A 26,082-nucleotide genomic window follows, 5' to 3' on the forward strand; every position below is an offset into this window, starting at 1 on the left:
GTTACTTCTAAAAGGAATATATTACATGTAATATGTTACTTTTGTAATGAGTTACCCCCCAACACTGGATCTGGACCACATGGATGTGTTGGACCCCAAGGGATGCGACCTACGTACAGTACAACTTATCTTTGAACATTCAAATAACAATTTCACTAGCATTGCCTGCCATGATAATAATATCTTACATCTTTCATTCGAGACAATGGTCTTCATTTTGGTGCCCACAACAGCTCGGCAAGTTTAGCATCAGCATGGAAGACAACAACACACAATAATGGAAAGAAAGGCAATAGACCCTTCTCACGGGGGCCATTTTGTGTCGAAAAGGCATCGTAAACACAGGTGCAAGCAAAACACTATTGAGGGTTTCCAACTTCCATGATTGGAATTTTGAAACCCTCATTAGTGTTTTGCTTGCACCTGTGTTTATTCTGTCTTTTCGACACAATATGGCCCCCATGAAAAGGGTATATTCCCTGAATTTGACTGGTATTTGTGGGGACATTTCAATTCGGTCAACATTCGAAGGAATCTATTCTGAAATGTGTTCAAAACAAGGAGAAGAAGCATACAGCAGGTTACAAAATATCTGAAGACTTTTGTTAGTGTCACTCTGCACACGCTCATCTTTTCAACACTGCTGTCACTCCATATTGGTATTGGAGTATGGCTTATGTCCTAGAATAGATACATGTATTGAACAGTCGTCCAAAAAAATCTCATACGAGCCGCAATTGAGAATTGAGTGCAAACGACTGCGGTGTGAACAGAGCCTACGGGTGGGATGAAACAGCCTTTCTCCCAAAACGATGCATAAAGCTGCTCAAGTTGCTGGTTGAATCACGTACCATGTTCTCTTATCGAGCCCATATGAAATCGTGGTTAGAGAGGCTGTCCTGTGTGTCCCTCAGCAGCCATGTGTCTTACTGTCTTACCCACTCACCTATGAACAAGAGCCTCGGCTAAATGACTGAATTAGCCTATTTCACATGCAGCCTAATCAGCCATTTTGTGCCGAAAAGGTGGGAAGTAAAACAGGTGCAGCAGGCAAGACATTGATTAGAGCCGGGAACGTTCAGGCTTCCAGATGGCTGCTCGTTAGGTTGAAGCCTGAACGTCCGGGGCTCTAATCAACGTCTTGCTTGCACCTGCTTTACTTCCTACCTTTTTGACACAAAATGGCAGATTTGGCTGCATGTGAAATAGGCGTATAGTGGTAGAGGGGACGACAGATATAATAAGAAATGGTTTAAATGTTTGCCGTGCGATCCGTGCACTACCTTCACTCTGCCATTCTCACATGAAAATATTCAGCCACACGAGTGAGCTTGACCATAGCTATTTTAGCTATACTAAGTATAAAGTATAGCTTGACGATAGCTATTTTAGCTATACTAAGTATCAAGCATAGCTTGACAATAGCTATTTTAGCTATACTAAGTATACAGTATAGGTGGCTGATTGCTAGTGAATTTTAGCTACACTAAGTATAAAAAGTATAGGCGGCTGATTGCTAGTGAATTTTAGCTACACTAAGTATATAAAGTATAGGCGGCTGATTGCTAGTGAACCACTAGTACTTTGCGAATGAAACTATCGACAATTAGAGACCTGATGGCTCCTGATGTGGCTGAATATGTTCTCAGTTGACAGTGTGATTCATGCACTTTGGTAGGACGCTGGTGTTTGTAGGACGGTGGAGTTTGTGACAGATCCACTTGTCCTAACCTCAGGTCATGCCTAATGGAGCTGTTGGCTGCCTGCAGACATGATGGCACTTTTGAATGTGTGGATAATTTGTGTTTGCACATCAACACAGTATTGTCTTAATTGTTCAGAATCTTTTGCGGTGCCTGGTTTCCCTAAAGCGTCTTAGCCAGGGGCGGATGGATGGAATCCTGTCAAAGTCGTCATTCTTTGTATCTATTTATATGATGTGATGTCAATTTGCATTTGCATTGAAATGTTGACAAATTGGCTAGTGATCTTCAGCCACCATCTTTGTCACCTTGTCTTAAACATAATAATAATAATGACATATTTCGCTTTTGGGAAATCCGGGCTTAAGGGCCTCGTTTATAGAAAGTTTTGCCATCAAAGTAGTAGTTTGACTTGTTTGTAGGTTGAATCAATATCATAATTCCTGAATTTGAATTAAAAAAACATGATCAGCTCTATGCCATCTCACTACTTGACGTGCCTACGTCTGAAAACGGATGTAACTTCTGTTCTGTGAGTATATGGATGTAAGCTTACAGTGAGCTGCATTGGAAAACTAAAAATGTACTGATCATTAACAATGATTTTAGGATATTTATAGCAAGAGAAACTAATGTATTTTCCAAATCCATGAAGCGCTTTGCAGAGAGAAGGTATGTTGATGCATATGAGTCACTTTCATAAACCTGGTAGTTGAAGATCAAATCCAACTGTATTTTTTTTTTTATAAATGAGGCCCTCAGTTTATCAACTACATGCCTTTAATTTGAGCATCAGGCTGTAGTGAGAAATGTAGTTCTTGCACTGTTGAATGAGAGATGTATTTTTTTGGCTCAGAGATAATTATGTGTACAAGTTCATTATCATTCACCACAAAGCAGAGAGGGAGAAAGGACTGCAGTGAAAAATGCAGTCAAATTAAACCCAGTCCATCAAAGTTTCAATGCATTTACAAAGGTTTGCATTAACAAACAAAGTGATACATCAAATGATATAGGCCAGATCTTGCCATTTCCCAGTCAGGTTGTCAATACACTTGATCATCTTTCACTGTATTGGGTGAATCCACAGAATGTCTACACTGCTACTTTGCTCTTCTTGGATCCTATTTGTTTCCAAAACGGTTAAAAACACACACACACACACACACACACACACACACACACACACACACACACACACACACACACACACACACACAAAAAGAGTGGGGGGAGGCTCTCGCTCAAATGGCAAAAAATAACATAACCACATTGCAATTAAAAGAAAGCTATATAGTGGCAAATGAGTCATTACAGTGTTTGTAAAATGTTTCCAAAGCCTCCCATTGCCTTGCAGTTTGACCAAGAAACTCAGAAAAAGGGCCTGTGTTGTGTTAAGTTTGTGTGTGTGTGTGTGTGTGTGTGTGGGTGTGTGTGTGTGTGTGTGTGGGTGTGTGTGTGTGTGTTCATGTGTGTGTCACTCATACCTCCTTATCAGTCGGTGCATATGCATAGCCTGTTGCCTTGAGACAAAGGGGGTCACAGCTTAGCCATTGTTGGTGTGATGACAGCCAGCGGAGTGAAGGCACAATGCACAAGGCAGTGGCCTGCAGGGGCTGGCATAGGCTAGCACCACTCTCTCTTTCTCACAAACACACACAAAAAGCATGGTTCACAATCTGTCTTGACTACTTTTACAACACACATAAACAGAATCTAGTGGGTGTCCGGGTGTCGGGCGTCCATACATCCATACAGGCACAATCGGCCGTGTCTGCGGGTGTGAAGACAGATTAAGGGTAGCCTATGTGTCCTGGTTGCCCATACCGAGAAGAGGGAGAGAGAAAAGATAGTGTGAAAGGGGAGGATTCAGAGCTTGTCATGTCAGGCCAAGAGACACATATGTGGTAGAGAAATGCAGACACACACACACGTCGTCTATGGAGAGCAGACAGGGAGACATAAACCCTCACACGTTGTCTATGGAGACCAGACAGGGAGAGACATACACCCTCACACGTAGTCTATGGAGACCAGACAGGGAGAGACATACACCCTCACACGTAGTCTATGGAGACCAGACAGGGAGACATACACCCTCACACGTAGTCTATGGAGACCAGACAGGGAGAGACATACACCCTCACACGTAGTCTATGGAGACCAGACAGGGAGAGACATACACCCTCACACGTAGTCTATGGAGACCAGACAGGGAGAGACATACACCCTCACATGTAGTCTATGGAGACCAGACAGGGAGAGACATACACCCTCACACGTAGTCTATGGAGACCAGACAGGGAGAGACATACACCCTCACACGTCGTCTATGGAGACCAGACAGGGAGAGACATACACCCTCACACGTCGTCTATGGAGACCAGACAGGGAGAGGTAAACAATCAGCAGATGCATTGTACCATAACATAAGGGGCTCTGTACCCCGGTATGAACTTATGGCAGCGCATAAAACCCACCCAAGCAAGCTAGGTCGCTCCAGCAAGGCTGGGTTTGCTATGTGATTTTGTGTAATTGCATTCTTCCCAACTTCAGCTTGGTTGGGACTAGTAGTTGTTAAATAATATGAGTGCAGACGGGGGAATTTAGTGTCCAGTCCACCTACACTACAAACATGATTTAATAGCAATACATTCCAATCAGAACACGGCTAACCTCAATACGCTCCAATCAGAACACGGGTAACCTCAATACGCTCCAATCAGAACTGGGCTAACCTTCTCAATACGCTCCAATCAGAACACGGCTAACCTTCTCAATACGCTCCAATCAGAACACGGCTAACCTCAATACGCTCCAATCAGAACACGGCTAACCTCAATACGCTCCAATCAGAACACGGCTAACCTTCTCAATACGCTCCAATCAGAACACGGCTAACCTTCTCAATACGCTCCAATCAGAACACAGCTAACCTTCTCAATACGCTCCAATCAGAACACGGCTATAACCTTCTCATTGATGATGCTGAGTTGTTGGCTACATCAAACCCAACCTAGTAAACAGTCTGATTAGGAACTAACTAGGTACACAAACCCAGAGATAAATAATCACTGTATGCAGAGACAAGATACAAAAATTCTTTATTTCCAAATATATCCATTTGCATCCTGACGGACAGTAGTTGATAAATTAATGAAAAATACACGAAAACAGACAAAATAGTTTATTAAAAAATCCTCATTGGTATCTGAAAATGTCCCCACACAAACTAAACAAATGATGGAATGTATGAAATAGGGGGTTCTGTAGTTAGGACTCTATTGGCCGCTGTAGGCAGTGCGGTTGAACTGATGCGTGGAGCAGAGAGAGCTGCACGCACCACAGAGGGAGTGAATTATACCAGAAAGAGTATGGAGGTCGAGAGGAAAATAAAGTAGTGTAGAAAAACAATTACTTCTACAAATTGTCAATATGCTCAGAGGCTGCAAAAAAAAAAAAAAAAAGCACTCAGGTTGTTGTTTTTTGCCTCAGTTTTTCCCGACATTTTTTGTCCTTGGCGGCTTTGTCACAGGAGGCCTGACTACTAGTATAAAACAGCAGTTAAAAACATGCCACACATTTTCTGCGCTCATTCCTTCAGTCTCTCTGCCTCGCAGAGTCGCAGGTTGATTATTGCGAGCGCGAGGACAAGGTTACGGGGCCCCGGGGAGGTGTGTCAACAATATTATGTTACGCGGCCGACGGCTGTGACAATATTGTGCATTATTAATCATTGATTTGGCCAGGCGGCTAATGTTGAAGGCGCTAAAAGGTGGTGACACACGAGCCACTCTAAAGGCAATGAACATGTAGGCTGCAGCCCTCTGGGACAAGATGTATGGAGAGTGGACTTTGTGGTCTGGGTAAGAAGAGCCCGACCTACAGGATGGGCTCTAACCACTACACCACCATTCAGAAAACCGTTTACATTGACTTCAAATTCGACCCATCTACAATATTTTGATGCAAAAAAACATGATTTACACTGAGTCGTCACAGCAATCATGGCACTGTATACAAGACTGTTAATAGTTAAGACAGTAGAAAGACACTCCTCTCATTGGACACGCAGAGTGGTTCCTCTCCTCTCATTGGACACGCAGAGTGGTTCCTCTTGTGATCGGGGGGGAAAAATCCAAAATCCCGCAATTAACCCCGAGGGACATCACATTAAGATTGAGAGATTTTCACATCACATAAAAGAAAATGAGAGCTTGCCGGGACCAGATGGTGTCACAAAGTTATCAGTTCAATATTCATAATCCTAAAATGTTTTTTCCCAGAGTCCTGAGGAAGCGTTAAAAAACACACATACACAGGGTCAGAGGTGACGGCAATGGCCTTTTTCCATCTGCGGAGAGCGTGCCTCGGAGGGAGGGATGAGACAGAGTGTCTGTCTTCCTTTTTCCTTCAGAGAGCAGAGGGGGGGCAGTTTCATGTGTTCCCCTCCACTTGTCCTCTGCTGTCCCTCGCTGCCGGGGGAGCGGTGAGCAGAGAGAAACAGAGACGAGAGGAGAGAAGCAGAGAGGAGAGAAACAGAGAGGGAGAGGAGAGAAACAGAGAGGAGAGAAACAGAGAGGAGAGAAACAGAGAGGAGAGAAACAGAGAGGAGAGACACAGAGAGGAGAGACACAGAGAGGGAGAGGAGAGAAACAGAGAGGGAGAGGAGAGAAACAGAGAGGAGAGAAACAGAGAGGGAGAGGAGAGAAACAGAGAGGAGAGAAACAGAGAGGGAGAGGAGAGAAACAGAGAGGGAGAGGAGAGAAGCAGAGAGGAAGACCGACGGGGAGAAAAGATCCACTTGTCTGTGCCCTTTAGTTTGTCCGGAGCTGGTAATCTGCCAAGAGATGTAACAGCAGAGAATTAACACTCAGCCTTCTTCCCCTCCTCGCCCCCTGGCCCGCACATCACATCCCTCTCAATATGAGCTCTATTCAATCCCTCAACAAGATTAGTGCTAATGTATCGCCACGCTAAATCTGATCCTATTACCAATACTCCCCACATTAACCTCACCCTCCAACACTACTGTACTGCAGGTTTACAGTCTTGTCAGAAGAGAATAGTATCTAAAATCACCTGACTACCATCAATGTTAGAAATATCGCCATCTTCAAAGTAGCAAAATCAGACATATCATAATTTATGCAGTATGAGAAAATTCTCCAAGAAGAGAGACTATATTACCATCTGAAATCAGATTGCTACAGTAAGCAATTATAATCCCATCACGAAGCCCCAATGCAGAATGACACATTATATGGAGAACACACAGTATGCAGCAGCATTGATGCTTGAAGGGTGAAAGTAGGTATGAGAGACAACATCGCCATTCAGGGATCACATTACTGCCTATATTATATTATATATTATATATATTATATATATATATAATATATATATTATTATTATATTATATTAGCACATGTATCAGTTCAAAGTAGCATCCAGCTGGAGCGTGACGGTGGCTGACTGGATCATATTCTGGACAGGGGGAGTTTGATATTAGTGAAGTAGTCAGTTGCCGCTGTCGTACTGCTGCATTCCTGTTCATCACTCATTAATAAGTCAACACAGTCAGTGTAAGGTATCGGGTATACAGGACTGTTTAATCTGTGCGTGTGCGTGTGCGTGTGTGTGCGTGTGTGTGTAGCGCTCGGAGAAATGTGATCAGCGCGGTCTTCTCTCCCTCCCTCTCCGTGTTGCCGATGGTAACGATAAGAGAAAGGCGATAGCTCCTTCACTCCTCCCCCTCTCCTTCGGCTCCTTGCTGATGATGACAGACCAAGGCGATAGTAACCTTGGCATTCACTGAGTGCCACCCTGGGAGAACCTCCTGGCACCTCCTCAGCCCCTGACTCTCGTCCCGACAAAGCCAGCTAATCTGGTCTGATGGATGTGATGGAGCCAGGGTTCATTCCTAGGCCGGGGCGGGCAGGTATGAAACTTAAGGATTTCTGGCAGCGACTCAGCAGAGGTGTTGGTCTTCCATCTACATATCATTTCCATTTGCCCCCGTTTCAACCCGGGCTACTGAGGAGGATTTTGCTGCAGTCTCGTCAAACATAGCTTTGATGTTTGACGATGTGCAGCGCGGTGTAACTTCTCCGATCCTCCACGTGTGTGTAAGGTAGACACAATGCTTCCTGTGTTTAGAGATTACAACCACAGGCTGCTGGGCTAGTAGAAGAAACCCTGAACCCCTCTTGGTGGTCCTGGTCTCTCGCATTGACAGATGCAGGTCATGAAGATGACACATGTGATGCAGATGGGCAGCCATCGAATCTAAGGACTGGCTGAGCTAATCCGACGACCATCTGTAAAGCCCCGTTCAAATTGAGACGAGTGTAGAATAATGTTGCACTGGCCTGGTGTAGAAATCACAAGCTATAGCTGTAGCAGGCTAGTCACAGGCTAGTCACATTCCCCCCTCCTTGGCATTTCTGTGCGGTGTCTCTCTAAAGGCCCCGGAGGCCACGGCTCTTCGTGACAGATCCAGGTAATGGATATGATGGATGGGATACAGCTGGGTTCATGTCTCGCGTGTGCAATGAATAGTGGTGCAGAGAAAGACACATTCTACCGCTGTTCTCCGATCAACTACCTCACATCTCTGTCAGTTGTGCAGGACACATTTTCAGAATGGGGTTGGTCTTGATATGCTAACTTTTAAGGACTACTTTAAATCCAAAAACACTGGAGCTGCCAGGTTTTTTTTCCACACAGCAGGAGCGTTCGATATCAAGACTCCTCTTCATTAAGCTTCAAAAAGGAACAGGAGCACTGATCCAGCTGATCACTGCTTCAGTAGAATATTCAAGCTCTTCAACATAAGTTCACACCTAAAACCAGACCTACATCAGCAGTGTGTGTGTGTGTGTGTGTGTGTGTGTTTGTTTGTGTGTTTCTCTGTGTGTTATGTTCTCACCTCCACTCTGTGTGATGTAGCGTACCCATGGCAATGCCTGGTAACCACTCTTCTCAATGATCTTCAGGTAGCGCACCTAGGGAGCACAGACGCGTTAAAAATAGGTATTTCACACACACACACACACACACACACACACACACACACACACACCAACTCAAATGCACCCTCTTGAGTGGGTATTTGTTAGCCTCCAGCACTGTACACATGATCATAAAGCTCGTATATCTTAGTGGTTTTGACATTCATATTTATATAGTCTGTGTGCTCTAGTTTGTTCCTCGCCCACTCAGAGCAGAGGAGATAAACGTGAGAAAATGAAGTATTTTATGAAGCATGTAACGCCCCGGTGAGAGTGCAGGGGGAGCTGCAGCAGAGTTTAGGAGCCAGATTTCAACTCACAGCATTGTAAGAACATGGCGTGTGCCATATCCCACTGAGCCAATAGGAAGGCTTTTACATTTTGACTTTGCAACGTTTTTATTCCTGCATTAATAACACAGACCATATGTCAGCATCTTTGAGCAGGCCACGTGCACTGCAGTGGACCCACGTGCACTGCAGTGGACCCAAGTGCGAATTAGTATGAAGTGTTGGGCAAGTTACTCAGGAAAAGCAATTAGTTACTTATTACTCTTTTAAAAAGTAATACAATTGCTTGACTTATTAATTAACCTCACAGGAGGAGTCAACAATCAGCCAAACTGCATACTTACTTTCCATTTATTTGCCTGCCTAGGGCAAAAAGAATGATCGTGTTCTGGCAACGCAGTAGCATCGCATAGCCAGACCCATCTCCACACTTTGTTTTAGCAGTGTGCCAGCGCTGGAGAAAGTGATGCAGTAACTTGAAGGTACTTAATATAGTAATAGTAATATAATTACTGTTTTGAAATTGTAATCCCTTACATTACTAGTTTGATTTGATTTTATTGTCGGACAAGTCTGAAATTTGTCTTGCGTCCCAAGACACTGTTCCTCATAAATACAAAAAAACACATTTGAACAGACAGTACAGTACAACAAAAAAAGTGCTTCAACATGTTGACATGTTACATTACATAGGTAAATGGTAATGGTAAATGGACTGTATTTATAGAGCGCATTTTATATACAGTAGTCTATCGACTACCCAAAGTGCTTTTACATGAATACCTCACATTCACCCATTCACACACCGACGGCGTCTGCAGCCATGCAATGCGCTAACTGCTCGTAGGGAGCAGTTAGGGGTTCAGTGTCTTGCTCAAGGACACTTCGACACACTGAGGAGCCAGCCTCGAAGCGGGAACCTTCCGATTCCCAGGCGACAGCTCTACCTCCTGAGCTAATGCCGCCCCCTCAGTTACAAGTTAGTTACTGTAAAAGTAATACAATTACAGTAACATGGTACTTTACTTTACCGCCCAACACTGTGAGTGAATGAACGTGAGGCAGGGCATTGCTGAAGTTGTGGTTGAACAAAAGAAGGAGGTCCAGTAGAAGAAAGGTGCGTGGTGTGAGATACAGGTACAGGTAGGTAGTTAGTGGGCCCACCTGGATCCCGGACACGGTGAAGTAAGGGATCTCAAAGTTGACTGTGATTGGTCTCTTCCCCTCCAGCTCATCGCTCTCCACACTGGGCAGCCCAAAGTGAGCCCGCATCATGTACTCCTTACCGCCCTACACACACACACACACACACACACACACACACACACACACACACAACACACAAGTTCAAGTAGTTTATTATTTATTCATTCACACACAAAAGGAAAAGAGAAAAGGTCACGAATGTGTTACTAGGTCTGGTAAAACATTACTGTACATTCAAAAGTGATGCTGTGGAAAAAAAAATTCAGATGAGACAATTTACTGTAGTGTGTCTGATGAGTTCTGCTGACGACACGTTTCCCAGGTGTCAGATTGCAATTAACACAGGGGGCGTGTTCGTCCCCAAACAAAACAAAACAAAGCTTATTCGTATCCGGGGGCAACGTGAGACGACTCTCATAACAGTCATATCAAGTTGGACACACCTGTCTATATTCTCAGCAGATCTGGGCTATATAAACATAAAATAGTTAATCATTCAGCATGCAGGCTTATGTGAAATACTTCATCTGCACACTGTGCTTCCTTGTTTGTACCAGGCAGCAAGCTGTTCCTAGTTCCTTGAATGGCCACTTGAGGCTGGGCTCCAAAACGGAGTCGTTCCCCATGTCAGCCCCATGTTACAATGCCCGACTTTACATTAGGATTAAACCTGCTTACAGGCTGGTTCAAAACATGCTTTTGGTTTATATAGCCAATATAGAAATGGCGATGTTTTGGGCGTGATAGACAGGTCACCTGTCCCTGTCCAGTGATCGCACAGCAGCAGCAGGTGGAGCTACTGCTGATGGCGACGGCCATATAACTCCCATTCCAAACGAGATTGGGAATGGGTGATGTCACAGTGACTCAGTCAGTGTTGGGCAAGTTACTTTCAAAATGTAATATTACTTATTACTACCGTAGTTACTTTCATTAGAAAGTAATACAATATTAGTTTCTGTGTAGAGTAACTCGTTACTTATTACACTACTTTTGCATTACTTTTACCAAAACAACAGCAGCAGCAGAATGACACCGCCGCTCCGGAACCATCCTGAAGAATAATTTCAACCGCCTTGAAGTCCGTGTAAACAATCCAAAATTCTAAATGTTATCATTTTCCTTTGTTATTGTCTTCTACAGTGGTTATTTGCATAAAAACACTTAGTTTGATTAGGAAATGATTGTATCTTTTTTAAATATGTGCTTTGATTTAATAAAATGTAACTCAATTTGTAACTTCAGTTACTTGACAAAGTAACTGGTATAATATTACTGAAATCCTATAAGTAATAAGTTATATTACTGAGTTATTGCTAAAAGTAATATATTACATGTAATATGTTACTTTTGTAATGAGTTACCCGCAACACTGGACTCAGTGATTTCTTTTATACGATCTACTGTTTGTACTTTGCTTGCCTTTACTTCATGCGAATCATTTGCCCTTTAGACTTGTAATAAAGTGAGCTGAAAGGAGAAACGGCACTGTGTGGGAAGCATGAATAAACAAAAGAACAGACACATGGTTATATGAAAAGAACCTTGTACGAAAACAAATAATTTGACTCGCAAAACAAAATCTGTAGAAAGCCTATTAATGCGTACATTCCTCATGCTAATAAAACAGTTAAAAAGGTGACTTCTCGTCATCTAAAAACCTAGATTAAAAAAAAGCTCAAAGTGATTCAGGTACGTGTATATTTTAAGGATGTGGTGAGCAGCAGAGCTGTACACAACGGGCCGGGCCTCAAGGCTGCCTGGAGGAGGACAGTGGGTGAGAGTCTTATCAGCTCCTTATCACGGTGAGCCACCGCCACACGGTTGTTTCCTCCGACCGTCATCAGACACCACGAGTCAAATCGTCGTTTCCCGTGAGAATGTTTCATTTGACAGCGTTCAAAGGTTGACAGAGGAAAATGTGCTTCAGAGTCTGGATAATGATATGTCACTAGGTGTGATCATACTCATTAACCTTGTCTGACAGGGGGGAAAGGTTGAATTACTTGGGAAATACCAGAACGTGAAAGATAATAGGAACCTAAATTCAATCAACGCTCTACTAGTTTTGTAAACGTATTTAAAGTTTCTTTTGACAAGTTGCCACAATACATAGTAGAGACTGACATCGAAATCGAGGGGCAGCAAAGATTAGAGAGAGAGAGAGTGTGTGTGTGTGGGTGTGTGTGTGTGCGTGCGTGCGTGCGTGTGTGTTTTGACTCCAAGATAATTATCTTGGAGTCAAACAACCAGTTGATTTCTTTCCATCTGGGACAGGTTTAAGCCAGCCAACCACTGTCCCCTTTAAGTATTTGACGTTGCACTGCGCTCTCATGCGCCGCCATGAAAAACTGACAGCGACAGAAGAAGACAAGACAGTTGACCTTTGGGCTATAAACTCTGACATGACGTCGTTTCAAAACAAAACCAGGTGGCCACACTTACAGGGAAAGACTTGATGTTCCACTGCACCACGTTCTTCTCCGGCAGCCACTTGGCGCTGCCCGTGCTGGTCTTGAACTTGGGCGAGTCGGCGTCGCTCGGCACCGGCACCAGAATGGCCACGTTGTTGGCAGTGGATCGGCTTTTAAACTGACTCCGGGCCTGGGAGAGGTTGAGAGATGGGGGCAGAGTTCAGAGGTCATCCCAAACCTAAAACAAAATATGTGCGTGGCACACTGCAGCAGTGTTGGGCACTAGTAAAAGTGAAGTAAAGTAACGCCTTGCTGTGATTTTATTACTTTCCCAGTAACTAGTAATGTAACTTCCAAAACAGCGTTTACATTACAGTTACTCATCCAAGTATCTTCAAGTTACTGCATCACTTTCTCCAATGCTGGCACAGCGCTCAAACAACACCATTTCAGACGGCAGCCCGTCTTTATTGTCACACGAACACACTACAACACATGCATGCAGCCACTACACACACTCATGCTGACGGTGGCCGGTGAAATATGTCCTCTGCATTTGACCCATCCAGGCTTGTCCTTTCCTCCAGGGGGCAGGCCAGGAGCAGTGGTCGCTATTTCTTTCCAGCGCCCGGGGACCTTCATTGGACCAACTTCAGATGTTGTCGTCACTGGTCGGATGACGATCTTCTGCATGTTTTTAGTGGGGGGGTTATGTACGGAGGAACCCCCTGGGGGGTACGGGGAGAACATGCAAACTCCACACAGAAAGGCCCTTTCGACGAGATAGCCCACCTGGGCAGTGGGCACTGAAGATATGGGGGGGGCACAACTCCAGCGCCCACAGCGTCCCAGGTGGGAATCGAACCCAGGACCTTCGAGCTGTGAGGCGACAGCGCTTACCACTGCACCACCGTACCCCCGGCCAACAAAACAAAGTGTGGAGATAGGTCTGGCTATGCGAGACTACTGTGTTGGCAGAACCATTCGTTCTTTTGTCCCAGGTAGGTACTAGGTAAGTATGCAGTTTGGCCGGTTGTTGACTCCACCAGTCAGGTTAATTACAATACTTCCAATAAAGTGGATCACTTTTTCGGAAGGGGGGTGTAGCGAAGGTAACTAATTACTCTTGATACCAAGTACAGTAATAAGTAATCATCTTACATTTTAAAGGAGTAATCAGTAATAAGTAACTAATTACATTTCCTGAGTAACTTGGCCTGGTCTGGTCTGGAAAGACTGAACGATGTCAGTCCAGCAGGCCATCACCTTCATTCACTCTCTACGGCCTTCACTGCACACATCAGAAGAGAAGTGGCTCTCCTACTCCTCTGATGTGTGTGTGTGTGTGTGTGTGTGTGTGTGTGTGTGTGTGTGTGTGTGTGTGTGTGTGTGTGTGTGTGTGTGTGTGTGTGTGTGTGTGTGTGTGTGTCATCAATATTAAATACGCTTTCAGTGGAGTGGAGGGACACGTCGAGTGGATGGGGATATGGTGGCGCTGTGTGTGTGTGTGTGTGTGTGTCTGTGTGTGTGTGTGTGTGTGTGTCTGTGCGTGTGTGTGTGACTCATCATACCTTAACCTTGATCTCCACACGGCTGTGGGAGAACTTCTCAATCACACTCTCGATCCATATGAGAGGCTTCACCTGCCAGAGAGAGAGGACAAGGTCAGAGAGGGGCGAGGCCCAGAACCCATAAACGTCACTACACACATCGCTGGTGTGAGAGAGAGAGAGAGAGAGAGAGAGAGACACAGAGAGAGAGAGAGAACTTGATCCAATAGAATCTGTGTGTCTTGTTTAATGTCAGGCCAGGATCGTGTACTGGGTCAGAATCAGAATCAGCTTTATTGGCCAAATATGTCGACATACAAGGAATTTGACTCTGGTATACGTCTCTATACGTTGCTCTCAATGTACTAACAGTACCAGGGGAAAGAAAAGGTCCGCATACAAGCTAAAATAACAATCAAGGACAGCGATCAAAGCTAGATAAAGCAAGTTAACGGCTATATTGACATTATATACAATTATAGGTGTGATGTAGAGTGACCGTTATAAATATGTGTACAGGAGAATTTTTGTCATATACCTCTACAGACTAAGTATATGTAAACCACACTGGATTGTAAACAAGGCTATAAGTCAGATATTGCACAGTTGTTTATGGATCTAATGTATATAAGCAAAGCTTTGAGACAGTTATTGAGTTATTGAGGCACAGTTGTGTTGATGCATGTCTGTTATGTTGACGCATACAAAACCACCAGTTCCCCAATAAGGGACAATAAAGGTACTACTACTAGGCTTGTGCCGATTGGCCATCAGATCGTATATCAGCGAAGAAGATTGGTTCTTCCTATGCTGATATTAAGGCGATTTTAACTTACTTTTTAACTTACTGTCATAAGATGTTATAAAAATAATCTCAGGAAATCTGCGCCCTACTGTGGATTTAGAGATGTTTCTGTTGGGATCGCTATGTTGGCCCACAGAGCCGTGTTAAGAAGCACAACTGACGAGTGAATATTAAATCCTTAATTATAAACCAGTTTGCCATCTCTTTTCCACGGATCTGACACCCCGCATCTCTGCTCTTATGCTTGCTCACCAAATCATCTAGCAGCTATGGAGCCTACAAACAGTGACAGCATTCATTTCCTTTGAGATTATTTCTTCACCTCACTAAAGAAGGTTCTGTATCCATCTGTGCCTTTCCTCCGCTCCATCTCGCTGCCTGGTGCTGTTCAGTACAGGAGTCTGCTTCTGTCTGGTGCTGTTCAGTACAGAGTCTGCTTCTGTCTGGTGCTGTTCAGTACAGGAGTCTGCTTCTGCCTGGTGCTGTTCAGTACAGGAGTCTGCTTCTGTCTGGTGCTGTTCAGTACAGGAGTCTGCTTCTGTCTGGTGCTGTTCAGTACAGGAGTCTGCTTCTGCCTGGTGCTGTTCAGTACAGGAGTCTGCTTCTGTCTGGTGCTGTTCAGTACAGGAGTCTGCTTCTGTCTGGTGCTGTTCAGTACAGGAGTCTGCTTCTGTCTGGTGCTGTTCAGTAAAGGAGTCTGCTTCTGTCTGGTGCTGTTCAGTACAGGAGTCTGCTTCTGTCAGCACGATTAAGGAAAAACTACTGCTCTGATTTCCATGACGCTTGGTGGAAGGTGTAGCACGGGCCAAGCAAGAACCTCCCTCTCCTCACTTTACTGTCTCTCTTCAATGCAACCGTGCGTGTGTGTGTGTGTGTGTGTGTGCGTGTGCGTGCGTGTGTGTGTGTCTGCGCGTGCAGTGCGTGCGTGTGTGTGTGCGTGCGTGTGTGACTGACTGTAGTGTTGAGGCGGTAGGACATGAGCTCGCTGTCCCCGTCGGGGGGGATGAAGGAGATCGTGCGGTCGTTCTCGAAGCGCGACAGACGGACACACTGGTGAAACTTCACGTCCTCCAGCTCCACTGTCTTACTCTTCTCTCCTGACACACGCACACACACACACACACACACGCACACACACACATGCACACACACACACACACGCACACACACACACAGAAACGCATAAAAAACACAATGATTAAGAAGTTTCCACACAGCCGTGGGGAAATCAAGGTCAAGGACAGGTAATGCCGTTTTTTCAGATTTTTTTCGTCGTTTTCTCCCAATTGTAATTGGCCAGTTCCCCCTGCTGTCCTGGTCATGGCTCCGCCCCCTCTGTCGATCTGGGGAGAGTTGTAGACGAGCACACGCTTCCTCCCTCCGACTTCCTGCCTCCTTCCACTAGTCATCATGGTACTGGTGTGCGTAACTTGCCAGACACTTAAATGAGCCTCAGGACAATGAATTCAAAGTCAAGTTAGAACATTCACTCAACAAGCATTTCAAATGTGCTCAACCACTATTTGTGTTACGCATAGCTTCAGTGCATTACAGTAGTCGCCACTATAGACTGGAAATCAGTAGATTGTGTCTCTCAAAGGTGGACAGTTAGCGTTAGAGTAGAGGACAACATGAGATTTTCCAAACAACTCCTCTCTGGGCTGGAGCAACAGTGCAGCAGCAGTGAAAGCATGCCCTCTATACAGTGTAATGGTGACATGGGCAGTGGGCTGGAGAGAGACGGCTGATGTTCTCCTCCTGTGTGCTTATTGGAGGCTGCTGAGTGCTAGAAAACAACTGTGGTGCCTGTGGGCCTCCAGCTAAACCTTCACCTACTCTGAATGCAGCCCTGCACCAGCACTCACCTCTGCCTGTCTGAATGACTGAGTGAGTGAGTGAGTGAGTGAGTGAGTGAGTGAGTGAGTGAGTGTGTGTGTGTGTGTGTGTGTGTGTGTGTGTGTGTGTGTGTGTGTGTGTGTGTGCATGTGTGGGTTTATGTATGCAACTTGCAGCTAGTCTCACGTGGGTCAGCTAGCTTCCAGCGACAGAGTCGATATCATCTACGGCTGGCACTGCAAGACCAGAGCCGTGTAGATAGAAGAGTCCCGACATCTCCATTCACTCCAATGGACCAGTTTTTTACTCTCAAGAGTTCCAGGAAGTAAGGTTCTGGATTAAGCAGCACTGTCGAGTTGCCGCAAAATAGACAATTTGTGTTGTACTTTGAAAGTGTTTTTTTCCCCCCTTGAATCAAATTGTACATTATCAGCTTTATTTTAGCATGCAAAAGTAGCGCGAGACCCATTCCCGGCTGTTCATTGGCTAATGAGTCTCGCATTTTGGTCCTCCGCTGACGCCACTCTCTCTCTAGAGGACACTATGCAAGACTAATGCCTCCCACACACTAGAGGATAAAAGGCCCGATTTAATGCCCGATTCCCCTCGGGGGGGCGTGGCCCGATTCGAGGCTAGTCTCAACCGATTTTTTGTCAAAATAATTGTCAAGTGTCTGGTGTCAATAAATTATTGATTGAATCGGAGCCGGCCCGATCTCGAATCGGGCATATCAAACATGTTTGATATTTACGATGGCTGCCAATGAGAGCGAGCAGACCGGGACGCTTCGACGCATCATACCCGGATGTTAATGCAGCGCTACGAGTTGTGGCAACAGCAGTGCCATGTAGCTCCTCTCTCCAGCATCCTCACAGCTTAAAACAGGGTGGACAGCGGCGGATGGCTCTCCAAACATGTGCCGAGCGGAGCGGTTTGTTTGCTTCAAGGGAGCGTATATGCTGTAATATGAGCTCTCAGACAGAACGTTGTTTTATCTCATTTTGCGAGGGTGTCCGCGCTGCTTGAAGTGGACCCGCCGCTCGGTGCATGTTTGGAGAGCCATCTGCTGTTGTCTGTGTGAAGAAATTGCGGTTTTGTGGGATATAAACAGCCTACAGTCTAGTTGCTGGAATCGCTGTGAGTCGGTACTTCAAACGGCTGGTGTGTGGTCTCGCAGTCTGGCCGAATCGTCTAGTGTGTGCGTTCAAGCGATTTTAATGTTAAAATCTGATGAAATTGTCCTTATGTCTGTGGTCTCTCATGTTTTTAAAATCGGTTAAGATTTGAAAATCCTCTAGTGTGTGGGAGGCATAACTAGCTTACCTGCTCCTCTCTCTCTCGCTCTCCCCCTCATTTGTGTGTACATGGGTGCACGTGTGCCTGTGTTTTACATATGTGTGTGTGTGTGTGTGTGTGTGTGTGTGTGTGTGTGTGTGCGTGCGTGCGTGTACTGTGCGCATGCGTGTGTGTGTGTGTGTGTGTGTGTGTGCGTGTGCGTGCATCTGACATTTCCTCATATGTGAGTGGTGAGTGGGGACTGGCTGAGGTCAGGTGACAGGTCTAGAGGGAGCAAATGACTCCTAGCCAAGCAAAGCAGGGAAGCCCTTTAGAGCTGCTTCTCTGTGTGTGTGTGTGTGTGTGTGTGTGTGTGTGTGTGTGTGTGTGTGTGTGTGCGTGCGTGCGTGCGTGCGTGAATGCGTGCGTGCGTGTGTGTGTGCGTGCGCGCGCGTGCGGTGCGTGCATGGACTGAAGATGTGCCAGGTGTCCCCTGTGGTTCACCTGAGAGGCTGCTCTGGCTTGTTTCAGTGCTGTTAATGCACGGCAGCAGACATGTTGAATCTAAAATGCATTTCAGCACTTCCTGTCCTCATAAGTCAGCGACGCACCTCGACGGCGGCGTGAGGTGCCGTGACGTGACGCGCCGTGAGGTGCCGTGAGGTGCCGTGACGCGCCATTCCTTTGCTGCTGTTGTTGGATTTGCTTGTTCTCCCTAAGCCACTGTCCCTTACCCAGCTGGGCCTGGTAGAGGTAGAGGTCACTGCTAGTTTATACTTTCCTGTCACATCTCCCTCTCCTCATGTTACGGTCTCTCTTCAAGGCAACCACTACATTTCCCGATAAAACACTTGCTAAGATACCCACCCTTTTTGGGGGGGAGAAACTGTCCAAAGATCACAAATTCACACCCAGTGGATTCAGAGTCCTCTGTTAAGTGATTACCGTTCATTTTAAGCACTATGGGTCCTAGTGGTCCAACACTTTCAATTCTTAAAAATTACCAGATATTTACCCACAGCTAGAAGACCATATAATTTGACACTCCTTCAATGAGAAAGATGAATAAAGTCTAAAATACTACCTTTTTGTGGACTGTTTATTAAATGTAGCAACTAATAATTAGTCATTTGTTATTTGAACTTTTCTCAACTGACATTCATCTAATTGTCAAATGACATACAGTACAGTAGCCTACATGTATGTACAGTAGTGTACATCTGTTCCCTGTGACAATTATGGGCTGCTGCCAGTAGAGGGCAGTGTTAAATGCTTTATTCACTTCACATTCTGGCTGCATCCAGCTGTCACAGTGCACAACATGCAAACACCATCACCACCAATTTACTGTGCGGGTGTCGAGGTGAAATGATATGCAAATAATAATAATAATAATAAAATCAAAAAGCTCAGCGTGCACTGCAAAACATATCTTAATGTCTGTGGAAACATCCTAATGCAGTATCTGCGTGTGCCCATGTATGTATGCGTGTGTTTATTTGATCGTTAACTTGTGATATTCTTTTTCCCAGGCTGCTGCAAACAGCAGGGGGTTTGTGGGCTGCATATCGCAGAGATCCAGAGACCCCCGGCTTTCATCTGTAGGCCTGTAGCCCCGGGTGAGGATTAACTCACAGGCAAAGAGACTAGAGCCACTCCCCTCAAGTAGGCACCAGTAGGGGGGGGAGAAGAGTAGGCGGAGGAGGAGAGCAGAAGAGGGAGAGGAGGCAGAGGAAGAGGCATGGGAAGAGGAGGAAGAGGCACAGGGAGATGTGGCACTTTGATGGAGAGTAAGAAGACAAATGAAGGCTAAGTTGAAAGGTGGGAGCGAGGTGGTTCGGTTAGATGGATCAGAGGTTGGAGGGGTGAGGCCGATTTCAAAGTTGAGAGTGAAGAGGTCATTCCCTCAGTGGTCAAACAGTATTTTCAAACCAGACTTAACTTAATTGGAGTCCCAGATGGGCGGGCTTTAGCACATCTGGGGCCATTCAGGCATTGATTAACAGATTGTCACACTTGTCAATCATGGGAAAGGATGAAATAAATAAACAAAATGACACACACACACACACAGACAGACACACAGACACACACACACAGACACACACACACACACACACACACACACACACACACACACACACGCGCGCGCGCACACACACACACACACACACATGACTGATAGGTAATATGTATAATACCTATATAAAGCTGTGCTACACAGGCAACAATAACATATAACATATACGTGAGATTTGACCAACACTTCACCTTACAGTATTTTTTGATAGAAATCCATAACTTACAGCCATTTGAATTAGCCAGGTTGATTTTTCCAATTCCCCTACACTCAACCTTGCTGAATGCAATACCGCTTATCTCCACTCTCCACTTACCAAATGCACCCAATGCCCTGGGTGCATTTGTAGGCAGTGATGCATGGCATGGCATGCATCACTTAAAAGTGCTTCTATCTACACAGATGAATACCTGCAGACATTGTTACTCACTGCCTGTGATCTCAAAGAGGACTTTGTCGTTGAGGCCCAGTCTGAGTTCGGGCATCCCCGACAGGCACACTTTCAGCTTGATGGTGCCCACAATCTCACTGCGCAGGACGCTGCCGCTGCCGCTCACCTGCAGACAGAGGGAGCACACGAGCAGATTCAAGAAACAACAGCATCAATTTAGATTGGAAGAAGAGCTTGAAGTCCACTTTGAGGTTTTTTGAACAGCTATCATAGTATCAGCTGTGTCATCTTACGCAGAAATAAGCAAACCTACGGATCTCTGTTTCAATCTTCTCGGACACAGCCTGAGAGCATTCATATTTGATGGCTAATTAGTGGGCAAAATGAGTGAACAGTGAACAGTGAAATCTCGGCACAAATGGAGAAGCTCATTCATTAGCTACTGATAGAGCACACCTGAGCGGAGTTGGAATTAAGCTGGGAATATGCTTGACGTTTGGCCCGGCCGCACGGAAATGAGAGACACGGAATCCTGACGAGAAAACGTGTGGAGCTTTTATACTCTTGTGCGGGTTTCTGCTCGCAGAAGTGAGCGGGAGTCTTGAAAACTCCCCTTTGTCCGGCCAGTCGCGTCCGCGTAGTTACAAAATTCGGGGTGTGCACGGCCAGGCGAAAACCGTCCGCACAGGAGCACTTGCGGAGGAGGGGCGCGTCTGCTGATTTGACGTCACTTTTCCTGACTTTTCCTTTCCGGACACTCGCGGTCCTCGCCGATGCGGGAAGCATAATTCCATCTTTAGCAAGGGGACTGATGGAGCACAGCTAAACTGAGTTGAATCAGCCAGGGAAGTGGACCAAGAAAGCCCTCTGGGGAGAGACAGGAGAGGCTGCATGCCAACTCCATGAGCGAGGCCTGACTAAAATGGTCAATTAGTGACTGTGTGCTCCAACAGCTATCACAACTAGTCAATTCAAACCATGTTGGAGTATGAATGTTACGCACTGCATTAAAGTACAAAGCCTTTATTATCTGGGACTATAAATACACACAGAGTCTCATTATTTCAATAATCAGATGTGAAAGGATTCCTCAATTGAAAATTTGAAATGGATATATGCTTCTCTGCCAGTTTCATTCATCATATACATCATAAAGGAGAAAGAATTAGGAAAAAAGGAGCTTCTTGGATACTTATAGATAGGTTTTAATTTACGAAGTAAAGTACATGTCTACTACAATAGTTAAACAAACAATGTACATCTTCAATGAACAGGGGCACAAAACGCAACATGTTTCAACCTCTCCGGTTTTCCTACAGCCTGACGAAGACCAGAGAGGTTGAAACATGTTGCGTTTTGTGCCCCTGTTCATTGAAGATGTACATTGTTTGTTTAACTATTGTAGTAGACATGTACTTTACTTCGTAAATTAAAACCTATCTATAAGTATCCAAGAAGCTCCTTTTATCTCCTTTCTGATTCACTTTTGGCCTGCTGAGCTTCCTTGTGCCACATTTTTGCTTCTTCCTTCATATACATCATATACATACAGTATGTATATGATGTATATGTTTTATTATGATTACCCATTGCTCTGCATCATGGACTATGGATGTTTTATATGTCCGGAGCACTGGACCAAATGAATTTCCCCATGCAGGATAATAAAGTTGATCTGTATCTGTAGCTGTACAGTATATACTGTATACAGTAGGGGTGTCAAAAATAATCGATTATAAGATGCATCGCGATGCGGACGTGCACGATTCTGCATCGATTAACAAATATCAAAAATCGATTATTAATTTATTTATTTTTATAATCAAATAAAATAGAATGTAAGTACATGCAGTTGTTTATTTTAATTATGGATCATAATACAATGCAATTCCAAATGCACTTTTATTTTAAAAGTAGCCACACAGTGAGAAAAAAGAAAAGTGAGAAAAAAGAAATCATGTATTGCGGAAAAAGTGATGCATTGATTTAAGATGCATCGCGATGCATCGTGATGCATCGTTTAATCGAATCGAATCGAATCGTTGACAGATGAATCGTAATCGAATCGAATCGTGAGGCCAGTCAAGATTCACAGCCCTAGTATACAGTATACATACTGTATTATGTAAAGAGAGAGAGGGTGAGAGAGAGACTATACTGTAGACCAGTAAAGTGACAGAATCGCACACGGGCAGGTAAAGTGACAGAGAGAGACTCTTGCTGACAGAACAGAAGTTTACGCAGATGCACGGGTCAAAACCCAGATCAACCAGCAGCAAGCAGACAGCAAAGGACAGAGAAACAGACTGGCGGCGTGAGAGTCGGTAGGCAACACGTCTGATGTGACTTTGTACAGAAAAGGAGAAGGAAGGAAGGAAGGAAGGCTCTCTGAAGACTCGAAGATGAAAAAGTCCCCGCTCGCTCACTGATAAGGAAGTGGCCACGGCAGCACGAGCTGTGGTCTCATCAGAGCTTACTGTCGTCTCAAAGGGTTGTTACCTGTACCTTCTCGACCGGCTGCAGGGGGAATACCTTCCAGTGCAACAATTTGCTGATGCTATTTTTATGGCCCGAAAGTGTTGCTTCAAGGACGAGACGCTGCAAAGGAGAGACTTCTCTTCTTCTTTCTAGCTTTTAACCCATTGATACCTGATGCAGGTTTTGCGTGTATATCCCTCATTTGTGTGCGTATCCCTTTAAGACCGCGAACCGCGTTAACGCGGTTCGCGGTCTTAAAGGGATACACACACAAATGCTGCATCAGGTATCAATGGGTTAAAGAGATACAGTATTGCTCATGTACGCGCATCTAGATCAGACTGCCCAAGATCAGCCGTGACTTTCAGAGTGACTTGCTGTGCGGGCAGGAAATCTGAGCCCTTGTCAGAATTTTGCGGTGACTTTAACTTTAGAGAATGTGATAACACGTCCCCCCTAAGCAGGTTGAAAATGTCATCAATCCATTCATGTGATAAATTGCTTGATAATGACAAATCAACTCTTATTTTTATTTTTTGTTACACATTTTTATTGGGTATTTGGGTGCAAACGTGTGGATTGGTAAATGTGTTTCCTGAGTGAAGGGGAAACCCTGATTGATCTTAGGGGTGTCAAAAATAATCGATTATAAGATCCATCACGATGCGGACCTGCACGACTCTGCATCGATTCACAAATGTCAAAAATCAATTATTAATTTTTTTATTTTATTTTTTAATATATAATCAAATAAAATATAATGGAAGTAGATGCAGTTGTTTATTTTAATTATGGATCATAATACAATGCAATTCTAAATGCACTTTTATTGTAAAAGTAGCCACACAGTGAGAAAAAAGAAAGTGAGGGAAAAAAATCATGTATTCGGGAAAAAAAGTGATGCATCGATTTAAGATGCATCGAGATGCATCGAGATGCATCGATAATCGTTATTGAATTGAATCGTAGCCCTCTGAATCATAATCGAATCGAATCGTGAGGCCAGTGAAGATTCACAGCCCTGATTGATCTGCATGGAGTCCCTGGACGAGTGAGGCGGTACAGGTGTTTCCTTCATAACACCTTAGCAAAGAGTTGGTACAGGTGTTTCCTTCATAACACCTTAGCAAAGAGTTGGTACAGGTGTTTCCTTCATAACACCTTAGCAAAGAGTTTGAGGTCACAGTTTAAAATTGATCATGGTTTGTAACTGGAGCATTGCAGGGGATCATCTTTATCCCTTTTCAGAAAGAGAGAGATAATGGTTGATTTTTGGTCTCTGTGGAATGCCCCAGTTTCAACTGAGTAATTTATGGATGCTAGTATAGAGGGGCCGACCAAATCCCTGAGGAGTAAAAACAGCTCAGGGGGAATGCCTTTAGGCATAGAGGCTAGGGCTTCTTTGAGTTCTGATGGGTACATTGGGTCATAGAGGCTAGGGTGTCTTTGAGTTCTGATGGGTACATTGGGTCATAGAGGCTAGGGTGTCTTTGAGTTCTGATGGGTACATTGGGTCATAGAGGCTAGAGCTTCTTTGAGTTCTGATGGGGACATTGGGTCATAGAGGCTAGGGCTTCTTTGAGTTCTGATGGGGACATTGGGTCATAGGGTTAGGGTGTCTTTGAGTTCTGATGGGGACATTGGGTCATAGAGGCTAGGGTGTCTTTGAGTTCTGATGGGGACATTGGGTCATAGAGGCTAGAGCTTATTTGAGTTCTGATGGGGACATTGGGTCATAGAGGCTAGGGCTTCTTTGAGTTCTGATGGGGACATTGGGTCATAGGGTTAGGGTGTCTTTGAGTTCTGATGGGGACATTGGGTCATAGAGGCTAGGGTGTCTTTGAGTTCTGATGGGTACATTGGGTCATAGAGGCTAGGGTGTCTTTAAGTTCTGATGGAGACATTGGGTCATAGAGGCTAGGGTGTCTTTAAGTTCTGATGGAGACATTGGGTCATAGAGGCTAGAGCTTATTTGAGTTCTGATGGGGACATTGGGTCATAGAGGCTAGAGCTTATTTGAGTTCTGATGGGGACATTGGGTCATAGAGGCTAGGGCTTCTTTGAGTTCTGATGGGGACATTGGGTCATAGAGGCTAGGGTGTCTTTGAGTTCTGATGGGGACATTGGGTCATAGAGGCTAGGGTGTCTTTGAGTTCTGATGGGGACATTGGGTCATAGAGGCTAGAGCTTATTTGAGTTCTGATGGGGACATTGGGTCATAGAGGCTAGGGCTTATTTGAGTTCTGATGGGGACATTGGGTCATAGAGGCTAGGGCTTCTTTGAGTTCTGATCAGGAGAATGGGTTATCGGGTTGCAATATATTGTTGTGGGGGCCTCAGAAGAATAGAGCTTGGAGTAATACTTGGAGTAATACTCGGTCAGTATTACTGAGTGTAATGTTTATACCAGAGTGTAAATGTCACCCTGAGTATTTTTATTGGCATCAATTGAAGCTATGTTTTTCGGATCGTTTGAGTCGCAATGCCAAAAGCTTGCTGGACCCGTTCTGCATTTTCGTAGTATTTTGGACGTGTTCTGAAATGTAACAATTCTGATTGAGAAGATGTTAGTTCATTATATTCAGAATACAGGGCCAGTAATGTCTGTCCTTCCTTGGTAAAGCTGTTTTTCTGAGCTGATTCTAGCTGAGAGATTTGGGTTTCCAAGGAGGAGGACTTGGCATTACATTCCTTGTTTAAGTGAGCAGAGAAGGAGATGCAGATTCCCCTGATACATTCAGTGATTCCCATAGTGCAGGAGGTGTGACATCACATTGCCTGTTATGATCCCAAAAATCTTCCACACCATTAGTAAATTCAGGATATGAAGGATATGAATATATGCGCTGAAAAATGAAGCCAATGCGGAAGTGCCTTAAACCTGCATTCTTTCTAATCGCCAGCATGGGGGTTAGGGTCTGGTTAGGGTTAGGCGTTGGATCCCTGGGTCCTTAGGGTTAGGGTCTGGTTAGGGTTAGGCATTGGATCCCTGGGTCCTTGGGTTAGGGTTAGAGTCTGGGTCTCTGACCCCTAGGAGATCC

General features: G+C 44.8%; 1 protein-coding gene across 2 annotated transcripts in view; it reads right to left on the bottom strand.

The window, feature by feature from the left end:
- Nucleotides 1-4,806: 4,806 nt before the first annotated feature.
- LOC310785926 (AP-1 complex subunit mu-1-like) overlaps nucleotides 4,807-26,082 on the bottom strand; it is a 52,056-nt gene continuing 30,780 nt past the window's right edge. For both annotated transcript variants that reach the window (XM_083647105.1, XM_083647106.1), the window contains 7 exons: nucleotides 20,603-20,729; nucleotides 15,936-16,078; nucleotides 14,198-14,269; nucleotides 12,658-12,816; nucleotides 10,171-10,296; nucleotides 8,635-8,710; nucleotides 4,807-6,543 (listed from right to left, as the gene is read on the bottom strand). In XM_083647105.1, the coding sequence (XP_083503231.1) occupies nucleotides 6,521-6,543; nucleotides 8,635-8,710; nucleotides 10,171-10,296; nucleotides 12,658-12,816; nucleotides 14,198-14,269; nucleotides 15,936-16,078; nucleotides 20,603-20,729 (726 nt within the window). In that variant the 3' untranslated portion in view covers nucleotides 4,807-6,520. The remainder of the gene's footprint in view (nucleotides 6,544-8,634; nucleotides 8,711-10,170; nucleotides 10,297-12,657; nucleotides 12,817-14,197; nucleotides 14,270-15,935; nucleotides 16,079-20,602; nucleotides 20,730-26,082) is intronic.

The sequence above is a fragment of the Poromitra crassiceps genome (genome assembly GCF_964638095.1).
Source record: "Poromitra crassiceps genome assembly, chromosome: 12".
NCBI lineage: Eukaryota > Metazoa > Chordata > Actinopteri > Beryciformes > Melamphaidae > Poromitra > Poromitra crassiceps.